The sequence below is a fragment of the Lissotriton vulgaris genome, chromosome 2_1 (genome assembly GCF_964263255.1).
Source record: "Lissotriton vulgaris chromosome 2_1, aLisVul1.2, whole genome shotgun sequence".
NCBI lineage: Eukaryota > Metazoa > Chordata > Amphibia > Caudata > Salamandridae > Lissotriton > Lissotriton vulgaris.
This window is the reverse complement of record NC_141687.1, coordinates 1470225381-1470246135: the sequence shown is the minus strand read 5'-3', so window position 1 is coordinate 1470246135 and position 20755 is coordinate 1470225381. Positions and strand designations below refer to the sequence as shown.

Below are 20755 nucleotides of genomic sequence, written 5' to 3'. Positions count from 1 at the left end.
GTGTAATGTTTGTGATGTAAAGTGCTCTGACACCCTACACTGGTATGAGTGGTGCTGTAAATCAAATTAAATAAATCTGAGTGAGAATGTGTTTATGGAGACTTGAGGGGCACTGTTAAAGGGTGATAGTGAGGGAATCCATGGCACAGGGGATCAATGGGGGGCACCAACGAACATAGTTGCACAGGGCACCACCAGTGCTAAAACTGGCCAGCCCTGGAGGCTAGTTCGCCATACACATTGGCTGATTCTCTGTCCACAGTTCCCTATTTTTTTTCCCACTTCAACCACTGAACCATGTAACCTCTACGTTCCACTGTAAAGCGCTGGCATGCCATTAGGCCATGTCTGCGGTATATAAAAGCAGTCATAAACGCATAAAATGTTTCTAAAACCGCACATCACACACATTTTGCCTTGCCTCAGGTGCATCAAATATTGATCCAACAGGACAGGATTTTAGGAATGCATTTGATATGCTAGTTAGAAAAACACATCCATAGCTACAGCTTCACGTTGTTTGTACTTGCAGGACGCCCAGGCCCGATCATTGGAGGCGACATTAAGGAAACGGCAGGATGGTCACTGAGTTCTCTTCCATAGAGGCAGAAGGCATCCTGTGATCTGGGCAAATAAATTAATCTCTTCTTGCCTAAAAATAAAGAAATAAATACAAAATGTGACCTTGTGTAATGTAACTGTTAATCGTGTAGAATGGCCCAATACCTTTGGGTTGAGTTGGGGCTAAAACGACTGCGACCCCCAAAATAAAAGGCCTGAAGTGGAGCGTGAGCAGTTTTGGTGGAGAAAGCTTATCCAGGGGGCAGACTGAAGGGGGTGGGATTAGGGGAGGGGGGTCAGAACCCAATACTGGATTTGCCAGTCATATCTACAAGATGTTCCCAAACTGGGCCAGAGTAGGTAGCTGTAGGGCTTCAACACGGCAGCAGGTACTTCCAGGAGCTCTCCCAACAGACACATTGTAAAAGAAACCACTGAAAACAAGAATGTGTTAAAATTTAGGATGTAGTGCCGGGGGGGGGGGTCTGTATTTTGGTCCCCTACACTTGCCTTAGAGTAGTGACCCCGGGGTATGGGACACTTTCAGCGTCACACGACAGCCATACCGCTGTGAGAGATGGAACACCCGCCACGGCCCACATGAGACTCCGTTGAGCTCCTCCTCAATTCTGCAGACATCGTTTGCTGCTTTCATACCCAGTGGTATTGTGAACTAATTGCCCGGCTGGGCACACGGACCAATTGATGGTCGATCCCGACCAAGTATCCTACGGATACAGTGCAGATCAGCCAACCACTAAGGATTGACTGCACAATTATCGGGCTCCCAGTGTAACGAGCCTCCAATTAAGGCTAATTAAGAAATCAGGCAATTGTAACTGTTAAGTCCTGAAGATGATCCCAATGTAACAGGAGCTAAGGATCGAAACGTCGACTTTCCAATCAGTACCACAATATAGCCATTGTGTAAATTGTTGTGTTTATACTGTTTGGTTGCGATTACTGAAGTTTACATTGCATTGTAAGCCACCATTTTGCTCCACCGTTTTGCCTGAAACTTTATTTTCCTCTCTATTTTTCCTCTTTCACTCTCGGTACAGGATTGTGCCGTTTCTTTATCTGTTTGTTGCTCTCACTTTTGTTCATTCATTTTATAATCATTTTGAATAAAATTTTCCTCTCTCTGGCTGGACATTGGATTACTATACATAGGTCTCATTGTAGTCTATGTGAAAATGTGTACATTATTAAGCTTTAAGCCAAGGACCTTTGTTCTTAAAACTAATTAAAAAGAAAAGACGTTACTGAATGAGAGCTAAAAATAAACTAGATGAGCCATTCCTGGGTCCTGCTCACCATCTGGCGAAAAGCACTCTAGGTTTACAGACATTTCGATGACAGTACTTCTTTGGGTCTCCGGAAAACTGCCAGGGCAAGAAAATGTAAAGCACCTGCCATGAAATGAAATTTGCTGTATATTTTAGCCTCGCAAAATCGGGTCAGGATTCCGTTTACAGAATCGAGCTCTGGCCTATAACAATAAAACTAATGAACTATAGCGAACAAGGGGAATGGGCTTGTAAAGCACCTGAAGCTGATTCCCTGAAGTGCTTTGGTGTGTGTGTGGAATCTAAAGGAGAAACCCATATCCTCCAAAGTTGCCTGCAGGGACTGAAGACTGGGAAAATCAAACCATCTAATACTGACAAAAGAAAAGGAAAGAAACGATTGATGATGAAGCCAACCAGTGATAAGTAATTGGTGGGCTTGAAGCCCTTTTAAGGTCAAAGTCTAGCAGACAGCACAGTTGTCTGGGTGCAAAGACATTTTGTGGGCCATGCTGAAAGCCTCCCTAGAAATCCATTCCACCCCTTGCTTACCATTGTTTTTGTAACTCACATTTGCTTGCTTTCTGTATGCTGGCTGTAGTTGTTTTAGGTTGTCCACCATGTCTTTGTTCCTCCTGTGGAACATGGCCTGTTTACCACCTCTCTGACTGGCTCCTTATATTCTTCTGCAAGTGCTTGCTTTCTGGGAACTCATTTTATCTTTTTCTTTTTACCATGTCACTAATCTTACATGCCTGTGAGGAACAATGTTCTGTCTACAAGCTTGTTTATTTTGATCAGTGCTCTATTTATCATATTCTATATATTATTACTAATAGCATAACTAAATCAATCCTCTTCCTCAAATTCATGTCCTTGCCGTAGGCACTAGAAGTAGAGGAGTGGTGAGTGCCGAAGCACCCCCAAAATAACCATGCTGAAGTTCAGAAGGGAATGAGTAATGGCCAGGCCTTTAAAATGTGTTTTATCTTGTCACATTTGCCAACGATCAAATGTTAAGCTCTGTCCTTTGAGGGAGGTTAAGTTTCTTTCTCTCAATGCAAAGTGAGAGGATTTATGTGACTATCTTGCTGGGGGTTTGAAAGGTAAAGGCTGTAGGAATCAACTAAATTTAAATGGTAGTAAATGAACTGTACAAATGTTTCAGAATATATAAAAATTAGGAATGCAGAAATGAAGCATATTTTTTGTAGTATGAAATGTGGTGAAAACAAATATTTCAATACGATCAAAATAAATCAATACACTAAGTGATGCCAATTTCCACACATTATCACGTATGCACTGTACAGTTTTATCAGTAAAACTGTATGTCTATTCAAATGCAATGGTAATTTAATTGAAAATGTGTTGTCTGTAATGGCAGTGTGCTACAACACCATAATTACGCCACTCTACGCCGCTGCACTCTACTTCACACTATGCAACTCCAATTTATTACAATCTAATCCACTCTACTCAGTATTCCTTCACTCAATGCTACAACACTCTGCTGCACTCTATGCCCCTGCACTCTATAACACTCTACTCCACACTATAGCATTTCACTGTAGGCCACTTTACCCTGTGCCATTCTATTCCACTTTACACCACTCAACTCTACGCCACTCCACTCAAGGCACTATACTCCATGCCACTGTACGACTCTCCACTGTACGACCCTCCACTCCATGCCACTCCACCATATGCCATTCCACAGCACTCCACTGTGCAACATAGTACTCCATTCAACCCTACTCCAGTCTATACCACTCCACTCCACATCTCTCCATGCCACTTTACTCCACTCTATGCCACTCCACTATATGGCACTCTACTCCATTCGGCGCTGCTCCATTTCATTCTACTCCACTGTAAGCCAATCTACTCCACTCCATGCCACTCTACTCCACTCTACGCCACTTCAATCTACGACACTCTACTCCATTATATGTCTCTCCAATCCATTTGTACCACTCCACTTTACACCACTCCACACTTCAACACTCTTCAACACTCTTCTATACTCCACTTTAAGCCACTCTACCCTATGCCAATTTACTGTACACCACTCCACTCTATACCACTGCTCTTTATGACACACTACATTAAAAAAGAAAGAAAGTAATATATTGTTTTATCTGAAAATGGATTTTAAAATGTTTCATGTTTTTTCAGAAACTGATAAATATCTCCACGGAAGTGATGAATATGCACATCATACCACCACAGACAAAATACTTTCAAATCAAGTATAATAAAACAGTAAGTGTTCAACATCATATGTGAACTTCTTTTGTTTATTTCATATTTGTACTTTATTAGCTTAGAGTCACAAATTTCGTTTTAAGGTGCTTTTCTTTTCATGCATCCTTTAACAGCAACGACTTGTGCCCGGCTTATCCGTTAACGTTACAGTTGACTTTTGCCCCGATGAATGGCGATATTACTACGATTGCATCCGCATACATTCTAAGGTAAGAATCTGTCAGTAATCATAACGCTGTTTTAAAAAAAAAATCTAAGTATCATTCGAAGAAAGCCTATTTCCACTTCCAGTCTTGCCTGTGATTGGCACCAGAACATCGGATGTGCTTTATAGTCCAAATATGTTGGAGGGCACTGTCAGCAGTTGCTACCCATTTTCTACCAAAATCAGTGATACTCTTCTGACCGTTTGCTGCACTGCTGGTGATTTTTGTTAATGCTGCCCAGAAAAATGAAATCTGAATTACATGTGTAAGGATATACGACACCGTTGCCAATTGATTGTAATGGTTCCTTAAATTCTGCAAGATGTTAGCAAGGAGCTACAATTATTCCTTTTCACCCTTTTCCTTCCTACAATTCTTATTTCAGAAGGATGAGGTAGTGCCCAGAAACACACATCCATGCTACCCTATAAACTATCACATTGTTTAGCCATTTGCCTTACCCTGATGTCATTTGTGCTTACCCAACTCACCCAAAACTACAGTGTCTATTTATTTCCCAGTGATTCATGATCAAATCTGGGAGTTGAATGCGGCTCTGTCAGTGGTGTAGCTAGACATTCTACAACAATTCAATTCAATTTTATTATGTTTTTGGCACTCCGAAGAGGTCCACATAAAACACGATACATAGGTACAAATACACATTCTCCAAATAAAAACAACAGCTACAACATTTTCCACTATACCAGATAATCAACAATACAGATCTCCACATTTCATCAAAAAATGGCTAAAAAACCTTTAAAAAAGTTAAAAATATTGAAGCAAAACATTTCATTAGGAGGAAAATACAAGGCCTGTAAAAAAGAATTCACATTAAGAATACCCAGTTGTAAGCATATTGGTCTTAACCACTTCAATCGAAGTGTACGCAATGCAGGACATATAAACAGTACGTGAGAACGATCCTGGGTACACATATTGCAGAAATTACAAGTGGGAGCAGACTAAGCATAGGCGAATTTTGCGAATCTCGCGTTCGCGAATTTTGTGGATTTGCGAACTCGCAATCCGCAAAATCCGCGAATTCTCGCGATTTTTTTTTTTTTGTGTTCGCGCGGGTTTCTGCCAGTTCGCGAGGGTTTTGTACAATTTCGCAAACGCGAACTTACTTGTCGGGTCGCAAGTTTCGCGAACTTGTTGTTTCTACGTGTCCAGCCTATTTGGGACACTCTTCTTCATCACTGCCACTCTCTGTCACCACTGCCACTCTCTGACTACTCATGCCACCCTCTGGCCCACCCATGCCACCCTCTGTTTCATCACAGCACCCTCTGGTTGTCCAGTCAGTGTACATTATTGTGGCAAAGTAAAGCACACCTTCCCTGCCTCAAGTGACCTGAATTAATTTGGGGCTGATTAATGTGTCACAGAATATTTTTTTAGCTGGCACCTGCTTCCTTAGTGCTTCCTGATTAGTGATCTTTTGCACTTGCTAAGTGCTTTCATTGTTGCAAAATTAGTTACAACACCTGCCCTGCCCCAACTAACAATAATGAATTAGGGGCTGATTAATGGATTTGAACTTCCAGCCTGGCTCCTGCTTGTCTCCCTTAGCTGTAATTCAGGACCTTTGTGGCATATGTGTAACTATTCTGAGGTTCAGAGCAGGGTCACATAATAGTTGCAACTGGCAACTGAACTCTGGAGGGGCCCCTCAGGAAGCACTACAGGAAATGGCTACTAATGATGAGCCTGAACTTTTGAACCTGGTAAGTAGTTTCAGTTTTGCTAAGATCGTATTTCTGCAATTTAGCGCTTATTCGCGGGGCGTGAAGTTGTACTGGGAAGCCGCGAACTCACGCGAACAGTGCGAGCAAGCCATAAAATCCGCTGCTCGCGGATTTGCGGATTTTGCGGGAGATTCGCGAATCTCGCGGATTGCGAATTTACCGAAAATCCGCAAAATCCGCGAGCGAATCGGATTTTCCGCCCATGCTTAGAGCAGACCCATACCATTTTGCCAAAAGGATGTTTAAAGGCAACAAGTCCTGCCTTAAGAGGAACCAAAATCTCCGAACACCATGTGGTAAGTTCCAGGCAACATAGGGTTGAACAAGCTTCATTGAGTATGTGTTAACTAGGAGATCACTACCCCTCTTTACTTTTATAGACTTCTTGTCCAACGTAAAGCAAAGTTCCCATGAAGCCTGTTTCAAAAAGAGATTTTAGCTGGGTAGGGGAGATAGTGAAAAGGGTACTCTCCTCCAATTCAAGAAGTGCCACAGCCTTTCTAAAGTTCTTAACAATTTGGGAGTACTCCTTTAAATTACCCAATAATTCCCCCTTAATAAGGGATCTCAAGGACCCCATCTCTCCTCTTGCCAAGCTAGCAACCCATCGAACTAAAGCTGACAGGGCCTGCACCCAACAACTGCGGAGGCCGAATTCAAGTCTGCAGGAGGACACAGAGCAGGCAGAATTAAGAGAAGTCATAGACCTTAACAATTTTCCTTCAATCGTCTGTAAAAAACCCCAGTGCTTTAAATCAACCAATTCTATTCCATATAAGAGAGTTGATGGAATTTTTACCCTAAATACCTCCAATAGGCAAGCAAAATGTCTTCTCCCTGTGGCGGAGTAGAGGGCGCACAAACTTTTGCCTTGGGATAGGGCTTTACGGGAATTGTTATCAATATGAGGCTTCTCACTCAGATTAGCAGAAATCATTTTTCCTAAAAAGGTATATGTAGCTAGACCTTTGACCAGCCGTGGTCGGCAGTAGGAGTTCCTCCAGGGTGGTGACGTGGGGAGGAGTAGGGGCAGGGTGGGGGGTAGTAATGTATGGATTATGAAGTTTAATAGGTAAGTAAACATATAAATAAATAAATAAAATTAATGTTGTTGCGTGTACTGCTTCACCAAATACGATGCAGTGCGCGCAACGAAATTTGTTTTATTTATTTATATGTTTACTTACCTGTTAAACTCCGTAATCCATACGTTACTACCCCCACCCTGCCCCTCCCCCTCCCCACGTCACCGCCCTGCAGGAACTCCTACTGCGGACCGCGGCTGCCTTTGACCACCTGGGCAGTCCCTGCATTTGCCGCCCTGCGTCGGCCATATTGAAGAGGGAGGAGAGGGGGGTGCTGGCGATTGATGCCCCGAGACGACAGGTAACAGCTGGAGGAGGCCACCACCCCCAAAACTCACCTCGCCCCCTCCCTTGCTACGCCACTGGGTGCTGTATTGAGCAAAGTTCTTGTTCTTTGTATTTTAATTCCGAATTTCCCGTACTGCTGCTGCTAGAGCTTTTGTCACTGCTCTAGGCCATATGTGCAGACCTTTTTTGAGGTCACGAACGGCCCAATTCACAGAATCGGGCAGTGTGCAACTGCACAAAAGCGCTTTTTAACATTCAAAACCCTATTTGCGATTCGGTAACCTATTACCGAATTGCAATGTGTGTTTGCAATTCTGTTATAAGGGTGTGTTTAGGCAATCCCTGCCTGATACCAAAACACAGTGGTATGTGTGACATTTTTGCGACCGTAATGGGGTCGCAAAACATTTGCATTTTACCACCTACTTCATGCAGGTGGTAACCCATTTACAAATGGGAAAGGGTCCCCTAGAGACCCCTTCCCCTTTGAGGATGTTTATAAAAACATTTTTAAATAGTGGGAAGAAGTCCCCCAAACCACTGCCTATTCTTAAAAAATTAAAAGAAAACTTTAAATTTTTCTTTTTGAAATGAATTCTGTTTTCCTTTACGCTGCTTAACAGGCTTAAAAAAAAAAGCTGGGTTGAAAAGCAAACACAGACATGGTGGTTTGCTGACTTCAGCAGGCCACCATTCCTGTGATTTTTGTGATTCCCAATGAGTCTCAAACCAGGACCTACCTCATGAATATTAATGAGGTAGGTCTAATTGTCGACCCACTAGGAATCACAGCATGTGCTAAACACACATTTGTACATGGTTGTTTGCAATTACCAAATAGCGAATCACAAAAAGTCGCTTTTTGGTAATCACAAACATTTTCCTACGTACATCTGGCCCTTTATACCTCTGGTCTCTAGAGGGGTAAACTTCTCTCAATTCACTGAAAGCAACCCATTGTGTATGGTAACCGAATGCTTACTTGGAATATGATCCATACAAGCATATCCTTCCACTACAACACTTGTCAGGTCCCATTTTCCAAGAAAATCATTTTTAGAGTAAACAAAACTTACATCAAAAATATAAAACAAGTGATTTTATTTAAAAATTCGACCTAAGAAGCACCCCAAGTGCCTTTCCACGGCCTAACTGTTTTTTTTCTTCCTTATTTCCTGGTGTAACTTAATGTTTAAGGGAGACCTTTGGAAATTACTTTAGTGTTATTGTTACCTTTACTATTTCTACAGGTCACAGGGCTGCTACCCGGCTTCAATCACCACTGACAAGCGCTGCATTTGGCCCTGGCTGTGATTCTAAATGGGGACAAACTGTGGTCCCATGATAAACATATGGGGAAACCTGATAATAGTTGCCCATGTAATGGTTGTTAAAGTTATTAAAGATCATGGCTATTCATATACTAAGAATAGCAATGAATTATGTTTAAACCTGTCACACTATTTGGAGAGATATGTTTAAAATACCTTGAATTTAATTAACAAAGGGTTAAACCGGGCCTCCTTTGCATGGTTTCCCCATAACCTTTTGCTGACTTTGCTTTTGCTGGCCGTAGGACTCTGCACACAGTACGATTGCTACCCAGTGCTAAAGTGCTTGTTCTCTCTCCTTAAAAACATGTTAGGTTGGCTGATACCCAATTAGTATTAGTAAAGTAGCACTGCATGTGCCCAGGGCTTGTAATTTAAATGCTACTGGTGGTTCTGCTACACTGATTTTGCCACCCACTATGTAGCCCTTTAACATGTCTCAGGCCTGCCAAGCCCAAAACCTCCTTTTTAATACATATATGTCATCCGTAGTGTAAGCCCAGGGCAGCCCAGACTTCTGGGTGCAATGTATTTAAAAAGTAGGACATGCATGTTCAAGTTTAGATGTCCTGGTAGTGAAGAACTCTTAACTGTGTTTTTCCCAACTGCAAGACCTAGCTCTCCCATAGGATAACATTGGATTTGCCTTAATATATTTCATAAGTGTAATTTCCCAAATGGGACAGTTTGTTTCATGCCTCTGGAATCACAATCAATTTATAATCCCAATTTACCGGGAAGTTGGATTTTAATTTGCAATTCTGAAAATGCCACTTAAGGAAGTTAGTTGAACTAAAAAGGGTTAAGCCCTTAATCTGTAAGGCTAGGCCATGCCTGAGTCTGACCTCAGTACATGTGGATTTACGTATTGCTAAGATGCGTTGACCAGATTCCATTTAGGAGAAAGATTTTCCAGTTACAAGGTTTTAGTAAAATGGTGTAACAGGTGCCATTCTGCTTAGAAGGCTGCAATGAAAATCATACAGTCGAGACTAATCATGGATAAAAGAGCTATATGTGTGTTTTGAGTCCTGAGGAGAACCCTGTGAGAAACGAATTAGGGTCGAAACGTGTCAACATTGTTTCCATACAAGTGTGTCTTTGTAAACATTTATCATGGAGGCTCATATTACGATTTTGCATATGGTTTAACCGAGAGGAACCAGATTGAGCCCTGTTGTTTTACTGTCCGGATTCTGCCCTTGTGAAAGGATTACAAAAATAGTGTGTTGTAACACCAGCCTTAAGGGCATTGTTTTCTCTGAAGTAAAAGACAAAACAACTCGATAAAGTACAGAACCTGAACTAATTCTAATTTTCTAATTTAGATTTTTAAATGTATATATAGGTCAAATTATTATTTCTGTTTTGGCCCATTCTCAATGATTGTTATGTAAATGTTGAAATGTTGTAGTGTCTCTGTCGTGTTATGAGATAGATTTTTCACGGGATGAAGAATACGCCCTAATAATTGTGACAAACGAATGTGAAATAATAGCAAACAACAAAATATATACAAATTGTGTTGGTCACATCAAATGAATAGTGTAATTATGATGAAAGCTGCATAATTGATATCAGTACTGGCATGCACTTTAGGAAGTTGCATTTTGTTGCCTTAGCCAGTTGGTGTCTCCAGCCTGTCTCGGTCACATGACTGGGTGTAGTTGGCAGTTGGGCATTGTGTATTCCTCTTAAACAGCAACACACAATGGGAGCTTAGGTGTGACTGGATGGGCCATCATTGTCAGGTCTCTGGTTCCCTTTGAGTGTTGATGTGTCTCACGCCCCTTTGAGAGTAGCAGTAAATCCATCCATGCTTGTGGATTGTCTGCTTTGCCATGACCTGGAGCGCACCATCTGGAAGGAGTAGGTGGAGCTCAGGTCCCACTTGGAGATGTTAGGGTTGCCTGAGTGGGTGTGCCTGACCACATAGTCCCTATCCGCCCGAGAGGGTAGTGAGGAGGACCTAGAGCCTGAAAGAATGGCCCAGGTGCCTGCCAAAAATAGGAAGGGTAGGGGGCACTGGAAATCCACTGCTGAGGGGGATGAACCTGAGGGGGACACCCCAGAGCCTACAGTCATTGTGGGAAACCTGCCTAAGCTGACACTTTGCAGTTTGAAGGGGGTCCCACCAGGGAGGAGTTTTGCAAGGCACAGAGGGAATGCCCTACTCTTGAGGGTCTACTGCAGCCGGTCGAGGCTCGGGCAGCTGGCGACACCGCTGTGATCTCCTGATTTACTGGGAGAATGGTCTCCTGTATAATGAGCCTAATATTCCTGAACCTGGTGCAAACCATGTGTTGGTGGTCCATAGTGCTACAGGTCCTTCCTACTGGAGCTGGCTCATGATGTACTCCTGGCAGGTCATGTGGAGGCAGAACAAGACCGTTGACAGGCTTGTCACCCATTTTTATTGGCCTCAAATGAGCAGGGCCTCAGATGCATTCTGCTGGGCCTATCCTACCTTTCAGGCCAGTGGCAAGTCAGGAGGGAAGCACAGGGCTCGCCTGCAACCTTTCCCTGTCGATGGCTCCCCCTTTGAAAAGGCGGGCATCAACACTGTTGGGCCTCTGGACCCCAATACAGCCCTGGGCAATAGATTTATCGTGGTGGCCATCCTTTTGAGAATCTGAATAATTTTCTATACCTTGTGGAATGCCGCAGGGATCTGCACTGTCACCCACACTGTTCAACGTATAAGCCGCTCCACTTGACTCACTTATCAGAGAGTATGGTTTTTCGCTGGTTTCTTATGCAGACAATTCCCAGATTGTCATCTTTGTATCCAAACAGTCAGAGGCAACTGCCCTCAATTTCCATGCCTGTTTGACTCGTATCATGAGATGGATGAGTCGTAACTATCTCAAGATTAATACCGATAAGATCGAGATGATGGAGTTTGGCAATGGTCCCTCCCTATGGAATTCAACATGGTGGCCGGCAGAGGCAGGTCAATGTCCTGTTCCGTCCAATAAAGTTAAAAACGTTGGGGTTATTTTTGATGACCAGCTTAACATTGTGGTACAAAAGGGGGTAAAGTGAGTTGGCTTTCCCGCCGTCTTCAGCCCGGCTTGCTTGAATCCAGTGGCAAAGTGAGACAGACCCTTTGTACAGCTTAACATTGTGGGCCAGATTAATAGTGTAACTTCTTACTGCTTCTTCGTACTGATCCTTCTGAAGCTTCGTACTGAAACTTACTGAAGCTTTCATCCCCCCAAGATCTGAAGAAACCAGTAGTAGGTGCCCTTATCCTCTTGCTAGACTATTTCAATGCGCTTTTTATAGGCATTGACAAAGCCCAGAGGTTAAAATTACAATCAATACAAAATGCTGCTGTTTGGCTATTGTTAAACATCCCTAGAGGGCACTCCACCTCTGCTGCTATTAGGTCATTACACTGACTCCCGATCCAGCAAAGAGCGGAGTTCAAAGCCCTATGTTTGGTCCATAAGGCACCATTCGGCGGAGGTATATCCCCACCAGAAAACTTAGATCCACTGATGCAGGTTTCATCTGTATTTCTACAATTCGTAAAACCAGATGTGGAGGCTGGAGCCTGTCCCATTGTGCTGCCAAATTGTGGAATCAGCTGCCTATCTCCATGAGATTGATGTATAATAGGCTTCTTTTTAGGAAAGCGCTAAAAACATGGCTGTTTCCACCTCTCTAAAAATCAGTTGCAGCAGCTGTGATTCCCGTATCTCACTTCAAAACGCCAAGACGCCTCGGCATTCAACCGCTCTATGAAACTATATCCTATCCTAACAGTGACTGCGCCTGCAGTGGCCAGGGCACTTATGAGGAACTGTACCCACTTAGCATTCCCCAAGGAGGTGGTGTTGGACCGGGGTACCAACTTTATGTCAGGGTACATGAAGGCCATGATGAAGGAGTGTGGGGTTACCTGCAATTTCTTTACTCTTTACCACCCTCAAACTAATGGGCTTGTTGAGAGGTTCAACAGGACCTTAAAAGGCACGATAAGAGATCTGTCAGATCCCATGAGGCAGAAGTGAGACATCCTGTTGCTTCAAAAACTACTTTGAGAGGTCTGAATTAACCATGCTTCTGGTCACATATGGTGGAGTAGAAGAGTAGAGTGAACCATTCCCTGACATCCTTTCTTCCAAGAAGCAGGATGGGTCAGTGGTGGGTATTAGCCTCTAGTCTACACTAACCCTAGAACAGCAGAGAGACTTCCGCTAGTTGTTGGGACAGTTTGCCTCATTCTTCTCTCTTACCTCAGGACTCACTATATGGTGTAACCATGATATTGACACTGGGGGACAGCATGCCTGTCAAGAGTAAACTCTACATGCTGTCTGATAAGGTGGGAAGCAGCACTATAGAGGAGGTCTCCAAGATGCTGGACTAAGGGGTTATTGGGCCCTCAAACAGCTCTTGATTTAGCCCAGTAGTGTTGGTTCCAAATACTGTCCATCCAGATGTCACTCCAGAACTTGGGTTCTGTGTGGATTACCGTGGGGTCTAAGCAGTCACCAAGATTGATGCGTATGTGCCCATAGCCGATGAGCTCATAGATCAGCCAGGAGACTTCAAGTTCCTCAGCACATTTGATTTAACATTTGAGTACTGGCAGATTAACTTAACTGATGGGGTTAAAAAGAGGTCCGTGTTCGCTACCCCAGACGGGCACTTGTAGTTCCCGGTAATGTTCTTTGGGTTGAAGAAAACCCCAGCTACTCTCCAGAGGTTGGTCAACCAGGTCCTTACTGGAACTTCAGTGCCATCTAGCTGGACAACATTGTAATCTTTAGTTCTAGCTGAAAGGACCACCTGTGCACCATAGAGAAGTGCTTCAGGCTCTGCATAGGGCAGGCCTCACTATCAAGGCCAGTAAGTGCCACCTAGGGTAGGGTTCAGTGGTCTACTGAATTCACCAAGTGTAAGGATGCAAGGTGCCGTCCCACCAGTGCAAGATTGAAACCATTCTGACTCGGGGACCCCCCAAGACCCAGACAGAGGTGTGCCTTCTTGGGCCTCACGGGCTACTACAGGATATTTGTCAAGGAGTATAGCACCATTGTTGCACCATTGACCGAGCTCACTTCCAAAAAGCAGCCACGTCAGGCGATCTGGACAGAGGCGTGCCAGAATGCATTTGACACCCTGAAGAAGGCCATGTGCACAGCATTGTGCAGACAGATGCCTCAGAGCATGGTATAGGGGCAGTGTTCTCACAGTTAAACAAAGAAGGCCTGGGTCAACTGTAGCCTTCTTCAGTAGAAGGTTACTTCCCCAGAAACAGAGGTGGATTGCAATAGAGAAGGTCACCTTTGTACTGGTTTGAGAACTGAAGAATTTCAGACCAGACCATACCTGTCAGATGATCATTTCCAGGTTCAAACGTACCACAGAACTCCTAGATGGTTAATGCAGATGAGGGGTGAGAATCCCAAACTGCTGAAGTGGTCCTTCTCCCTACAGGGAAGGGGCCTTATGGTGGAAAATCAGTTTCTTCCGCCTTAGTAAAGAGAACTCACAAGGGGTTTGGGTAGTTCTTTCTACTTTCAGGTAGGGGGCATGTTTTAGACCTGATATCCTTGGAGTAGTTCTCCCAACTTTTTGCCTTTAGCCCTCCTGTTTTTGCCTACTTTGTTTTTGCTGGCTTTCAGACTCTGCACACTTTACCACTGCTAACCAGTGTTAAAGTGCCTGTGCTCTCTCCTTAAAACATTTCAGATTGGCTTACACTCAATTGGCATATTTAATTTACTTAATACATATGACACCACTAGGGTAGACCCTGGACACCCCTGAGGGCATGGTGCAATGTATTTAAAAAGCAGGACATGTACTTTAACCCTCGGCCGCGATTTTCCCCGTGTGCGGCCGCCGGACGAACACAGACGGGCCGTGACGAACCCCTGCCGTCATCAGCACACGAGCACCGTAGTGCATGACGGCTGGGGTTCATCACCAGCATGGAAGGGGTTAAAGTTTTACATGTTCTGGTAGTGAAAAACTCTTTGATTAATTTTTCACTTCTGCAAGGCCTTTTTCTCCCATAGGATAACATTGGAGTTGTCTGATTGATTTTAGAAGTATAATTTCCGAAAGGGAAGAGATGACTAGTTAATGTTTGGTGTCTATCGAATCCTAATTTAAAATCCTAACTTCTGGTGATGTCTGATTTTAAATTCGCAAATCTGAACCGCTTTTTGCCGAGAGAAGGACTTCTAATCCCATACTGCCTAGCTGCTGAATTTCGCTCCAGGAGGCGCAGCTGACATTTTCCCGCGCCCGGAACGGCATAAAGGAGGTCGCGGCTCCGGCTCTGAGGGAACCGCTTTTTGCAGAGAGAGGGACTTTTAATCCCATACTGCCCAGCTGCTGAAACTCGCGCCAGGAGGCGCAGCTAACATTTTTATCGTGCCCAGAGTGGCATAAAGGAGGTCGCGGCTCCCGCTCCGTGGGAGCCGCTTTTTGCCGAGAGAGGGACTTCTAATCCCATACTGCCCAGCTGCTGAATTTCGCGCCAGGAGGCGCCGCTGACATTTTTCCCGCACCTGGAGCATCATAAAGGAGGTCTTGGCTCCCGCTCTGCGGGAACCGCTTTTTGCCGAGAGAGGGACTTCTAATCCCATACTGCCCAGCTGCTGAATCTCGTGCCAGGAGGCGCAGCTGCCATTTTTCCCGCGCCCGGAGAGGCATAAAGGAGATTGTGGCTCCCGGACCATAGGACTCACAATCGCACGGGCGCACAAGGGCGGGCCCTTCTGACCCCGTCAGAACCCGTATGAGGCCGGGCGGGGCCACGGTATTGAAAATTTTCTTTTTGGACCTTGCTATTCATCCTGTTAAGACTGTTAAGACACCTTGCTGCTATAATCAAATACTAGTACTTATTGAATGGTCTGTTACAATCTATACATTTGATATACTAAATCTAGGTTTTATATACGGGGGAATAAGCATGAGTAAGCGGAAATCACTAACAGGGCAGTGGGTGGTCGGGACATTAGATGCGTTTCTAACACGGGCAGAAACAGTTTTGATACACAAAATTCCTCTAACAGAGCGTAGGCTATCTCTAGACCCCGCAGCAGGATTTCCTCGGCTGCACAACTCTCCTTGAGAGCAACCAACCAGAGTAATTGTAGAAACCTCCCTGCGGGATAGGGCATGTGCATCCCTGTCAATCGCATCTGAAGAAACACTATTAGCTCTAGACTCCTTAGCAACTGACCCGCAAGAAAATGCTAGTTTAAAGATAAAATCAAATGTTCAAACGAGGGGCCATAAAACAAAGATTAGTCAAGGGAAAGGGCCAGCACCACCACCCAAAAAAGGAGGGGGCTGGGTACTACTATGACCATAGACAAATCAGACCATTCTGGGAACAAAAGCAAAGGCCAAGGGCTGCAGACGGAGAACGTTGGAGTTGTTTGATTGATTTTATAAGTGTAATTTCCTAATGGGAAGAGATGACTAGTTCATGTTTGGTGTCTATCGAATCCTAATTTAAAATCCTAACTTATGGCGATGTCTGATTTTTAAATTGCAAATCTGAACCGCTTTTTGCAGAGAGAGGGACTTCTAATCCCATACAGCCCAGCTGCTGAATTTCACGCCAGGAGGCGCAGCTGACACTACGGTAGTTTAAAGAAAGAACTGCATAAACAGCCTAGTTCCCCGTCTAAAATCAGGCAAGCTACATCAGAATATAGGGGCGCAATAAAGGAAAGAAAATGAACACTGAGGAATGAAGCTTGGGATTCCCTACATAATGCAGCTCAGCAGAAAGATCATGCTGCATTTTGGAAGGTTTTGAGAGCTCCCTGGCTTTTTCCTAGTATTGCCCCTTCCGTTGAAATAGCTATCCCAGATCAAACATGGATCAACCATTTCTCCACGGTGTATTACGATCAGGGAAATATTGGGGGACAATACGATGATACCATGTTAATCAATAGCTCCAGATAGATTTGGAACTCCCCCTGGAAGAGGTGAACAGGGCTCTGGCCAGCAGCCAGGGTAGTAAAGCCCCTGGACCCGATGGGGTCCCTGTTGACTTGTTCAAATTTAATATTTTACTGTGGGCCCCTATTACAACTCAGGTTATTACTGCTAGTATTAGGTCTGTTTTCCCTTCGAAGTGGGTGAATTCAATAATAATTCCAATTTATAAAAACGGTGATTGTGAAAATCCAGGATGTTATAGACAGATCTCTCTCCTGGACTCCATGGCTAAAGTGGCAGGGAGGGTCATTCTGGAACGCCTGCAAGACTGGGCAGATGATAGTCAGATAATGTCAGACTTGCAGTATGGTTTTTGTGCTGGCCTAGGCACTATTGAACAGTTTCTGAACTTGTCAATTTTGATAGGCAAATACACAAGAGCAAAAAAAGGAAGTCTCTTCCTGGCTTTCGTGGACCTCATCACAGCCTTTGATTCATTTAGACATCATAGGCTGTGGGAGGTCCTTGAGACAGTAGGGGTTAACCCTCAAATAATTATTTTATTAAGGCGCTTGTACACTGGAGCCTTGGCAAGCGTACGGAATGGCTTGAATGGCGAATGTACACAAGCTTTCCCAATTAAGAGAGGGGTCAAACAAGGCTGTGTTCTGGCCCCTTTTCTTTTTAATCTTTATATAAATGGATTAGAAAAAGCATTACTTTCCCAGGGCAGCGATGTTCCCCAAGTAGGGGGTAGGTTCATCCCTGCACTCCTTTACGCGGACGATGCCGTGTTATTGGCACATACTCAAAACGGCCTCCAGAGAGCTTTGGACAGGTTTACTGTATTTATAAATGATAAAGGCCTTAAAACTAATATTGCGAAAACATATGTCATGAGATGCAGGCAGGGCACCCAGAAGACTCGGGAAATGTTTATAGATGGGAAGAAATTATTACCAGCAAAAAACTTTTCCTATCTAGGTGTACTTTTTAACCAATGTGATTCCTGGGTTTCCTCTCTTTCTGCTATAAAATTGGCACTTTCTAGAACTACCTCAGCACTTATAATATTTGCAAACAAACTTGGGAGGAAACCACCTTCAGAACTCCTTCAAATTTATAAAGCAAAATGCAGTACGATGGCAATATATGGGCCTCGGGTGTGGGGTTTTACAGACGCCACTCCAATACAAACAGTTGAAAATGCATTTTTAAGGCATATTTTATCTGTACCTCAGGGCAATTCCTCATTTATTAGTCATGAAGAATTGGGCTTACACTATATAGCAGATCTAGCAAAAGTAGAGCCAATACTTCTGTGGCATAGAGTTTGGTGCAAAGACCTGACAAAGTTAAATAGAGAAATTTTAAAAGACGTACTGAGGTTGGAGGGGTCCTTGCGGATACCCTGGGTCAAATTTAACCATGATTTTATGAATGATCTGGGTCACCTAGAGTATTTTTGTCAATCCTTCCTCTATATTGGAGATTCCCAGAAGGACCTTAAAAACAGCTTGTCTCCAATTATTGGAATCCGCTAGAAGGACTGGGGAAATCTCAAATAAGGTCACTGTGAGGCAGCACCAGTTGATATGTACAACTCTGGGGATGGAGCCTTACTTATTATTTGCACCTTGCACTTTTTATAGATTTCTCCTGACTAGGTTCAGGCTGGGAAATGTCCATAGATTAATCTCTTGACCGAAAATGTATGACTGGTCGCGCAAGTTGATTTTGTGTCCTTGCGACAATATCTCAGACCAGTCGACCATGCATCTAGTCTTGTTTTGCAACTTCTATATAGAGCCATGGAAAGTATGGATTATTCCATTTCTAAAGAATTTAGGACTTAGGCATTACCGCCAGGCCATGTTTTTATTCCAAATGCTGGAAAACGAGCATGAAGCATGGAGAATAACAAAGTTTTTAAAAAAGGTCCTTCAAATTAGGAAATGCATTAGCATGGATCTATAATTCTGTTATTAGGCCATGATGGAAAATGATGTGTGCATAATGTTGTAAATAATAAGAAATGAAATGTTGCTCTTTTTATAAAAAATGTTCTATCTGCTTTTATAAATAAAGCTTCTTTTGAACTTGAACTTGAACATGCCACTTTTAGAGAGTGGGCATCTTCTTGCCTTAGCCATTTTGTGCCTGTAGCCTGTCGCTGGTCAATTGATGGGTGTAGTTGGCAGTTGGGTGTTGTGTATTCCTCCTAGAGACCCACACACAATGGGAGCATAGGTGTGAGTGGACTGGACTCATCCTCTGCCTTCCCTAATGAACCCACATCACACCCCACCTCAGGCAACGGCACTGGCTCACCGTACTGGAGAGATGCCAATTCAAGCAGCTGTCACATGCACACACGGCTCTACACAACAAGGACCAGCTTACATTAACCACCACTGGAAATGTTCACCAACCGTCGAGAAGACCATGCTTAGCCTCCCTTTCACTTGTCTATATTCCATTCATCTACCGAAGCAGAAGCAGAAGTGGAGGATTCTCCTTCTCCCTCATCACAGCAAAGACCTGGAGCAGCCTCCTCAGGCAACTACAGACCATCACGACCCATCTGGAATTCTGAATGGCCCTCAAGATCTGGTTGTTCCAATAAGCCTCTGAGACCTGCAAGCACCTGGGTACCCTATCAGGTGATTAGCCACACTTTATATATCTTGATTGATTGATAGACTGAATGGGTTATCACTGGCAAGATGGAAGGGAGGAGCTGGGCATAGACCCACTTACACTTGAAAAGACTGTGTCTTAGCTCTATACAAAGGGCTGCATACCCCTGTAGTTAGTCTGGACCCAGGGCCAGCCAGGAAGGCAGACCATCTGTGCACTTCAAAGGCATGCATTTAGAAGCTTTTCCCCAATTCAAAGATACAATTGTGTATACAAGAAGAACTTTAAACATCAACTCTTCAGTACATTCCTGGATGTGTGGATACTCTGTCAGGGAGAATGACTTCTGTGCTGCTAAAAGTCAAGTCAAGTCAAGTCAGAGAATTTATATAGCGCACTACATACCCAGAGGGTCTCAAGGCGCTTGAGGAGGGGTGGGGAATTACTTGTCAAATATCCACGTTTTGAGTTGCTTTCTGAATGCTAGGTGGTTCTGGGTAAGGCGAAGGTAAGTGGGAAGTGAGTTCCAGGTTTTAGCTGCCAGGTAGGAGAAGGATCTACCTCCCATGGTGGTTTTGTTGATGCGAGGTACAGTGACAAGGGCTTGGTTGGAAGATCGTAGCTGGCGGGAGGGGGTGTAGAAGGACAGTCGTGTGTTGAGGCATTCTGGTCCGATTTCGTAGAGTGCTTTGTGTGCGTGGGTTAGGAGCCGGAAAGTGATCCTCTTATTGACGGGAAGCCAGTGGAGGTTTTTCAGGTGACCAGAGATATGTTCTTTACGCGGGATGTCTAATATGAGCCTGGCTGAGGCATTTTGGATTCGTTGGAGTTTTTTCTGGAGTTTAGCGGTAGATCCGGCATAGAGGGTGTTTCCATAGTCCAGTCGGCTCGTGACCAGAGCGTGAGTGACCGTTTTCCTAGTTTCGGTGGGGATCCAACGAAATGTTTTTTTGAGCATGCGAAGAATGTTGAAGCAGGATGAGGAGACGGCGTTGACTTGTCTGTTCATTGAAAGTGAGGAATCCAGGATGACGCCCAGGTTCCGTGCGTGGTCTGTCGGGATGGGTGCATTTCCAAGAGCTTCTGGCCACCAAGAGTCGTCCCATGCGGAGGGGGAGGTACCTAAGATGAGGACTTCTGTTTTATCTGAGTTCAGTTTCAGACGGCTGTGTTTCATCCATTCGGCTACTTCTTTCATTCCTTCGTGTAGGTTAGTTTTGGCGGTGCTAGGGTCATTGGTGAGTGATAGGATCAGTTGAGTGTCATCCGCGTAGGAGATGATGTTGAGGTTGTGTTGGCGGGCGATGGCCGCGAGGGGGCTCATGTATACGTTGAAAAGGGTGGGGCTGAGTGAAGATCCTTGTGGTACGCCGCAGATGACTTCAGTGGCCTCTGACTTGAATGGTG

The 20755-nt window shown here is 44.2% G+C and overlaps 1 protein-coding gene across 1 annotated transcript in view; it reads left to right on the top strand.

The window, feature by feature from the left end:
* CFAP221 (cilia and flagella associated protein 221) overlaps positions 1–20755 on the top strand; it is a 663664-nt gene that overhangs the window by 107796 nt on the left and 535113 nt on the right. The window contains exons 4-5 of the mRNA XM_086957336.1: positions 4029–4115; positions 4232–4327. Of these exons, the coding sequence (XP_086813462.1) occupies positions 4029–4115; positions 4232–4327 (183 nt within the window). The remainder of the gene's footprint in view (positions 1–4028; positions 4116–4231; positions 4328–20755) is intronic.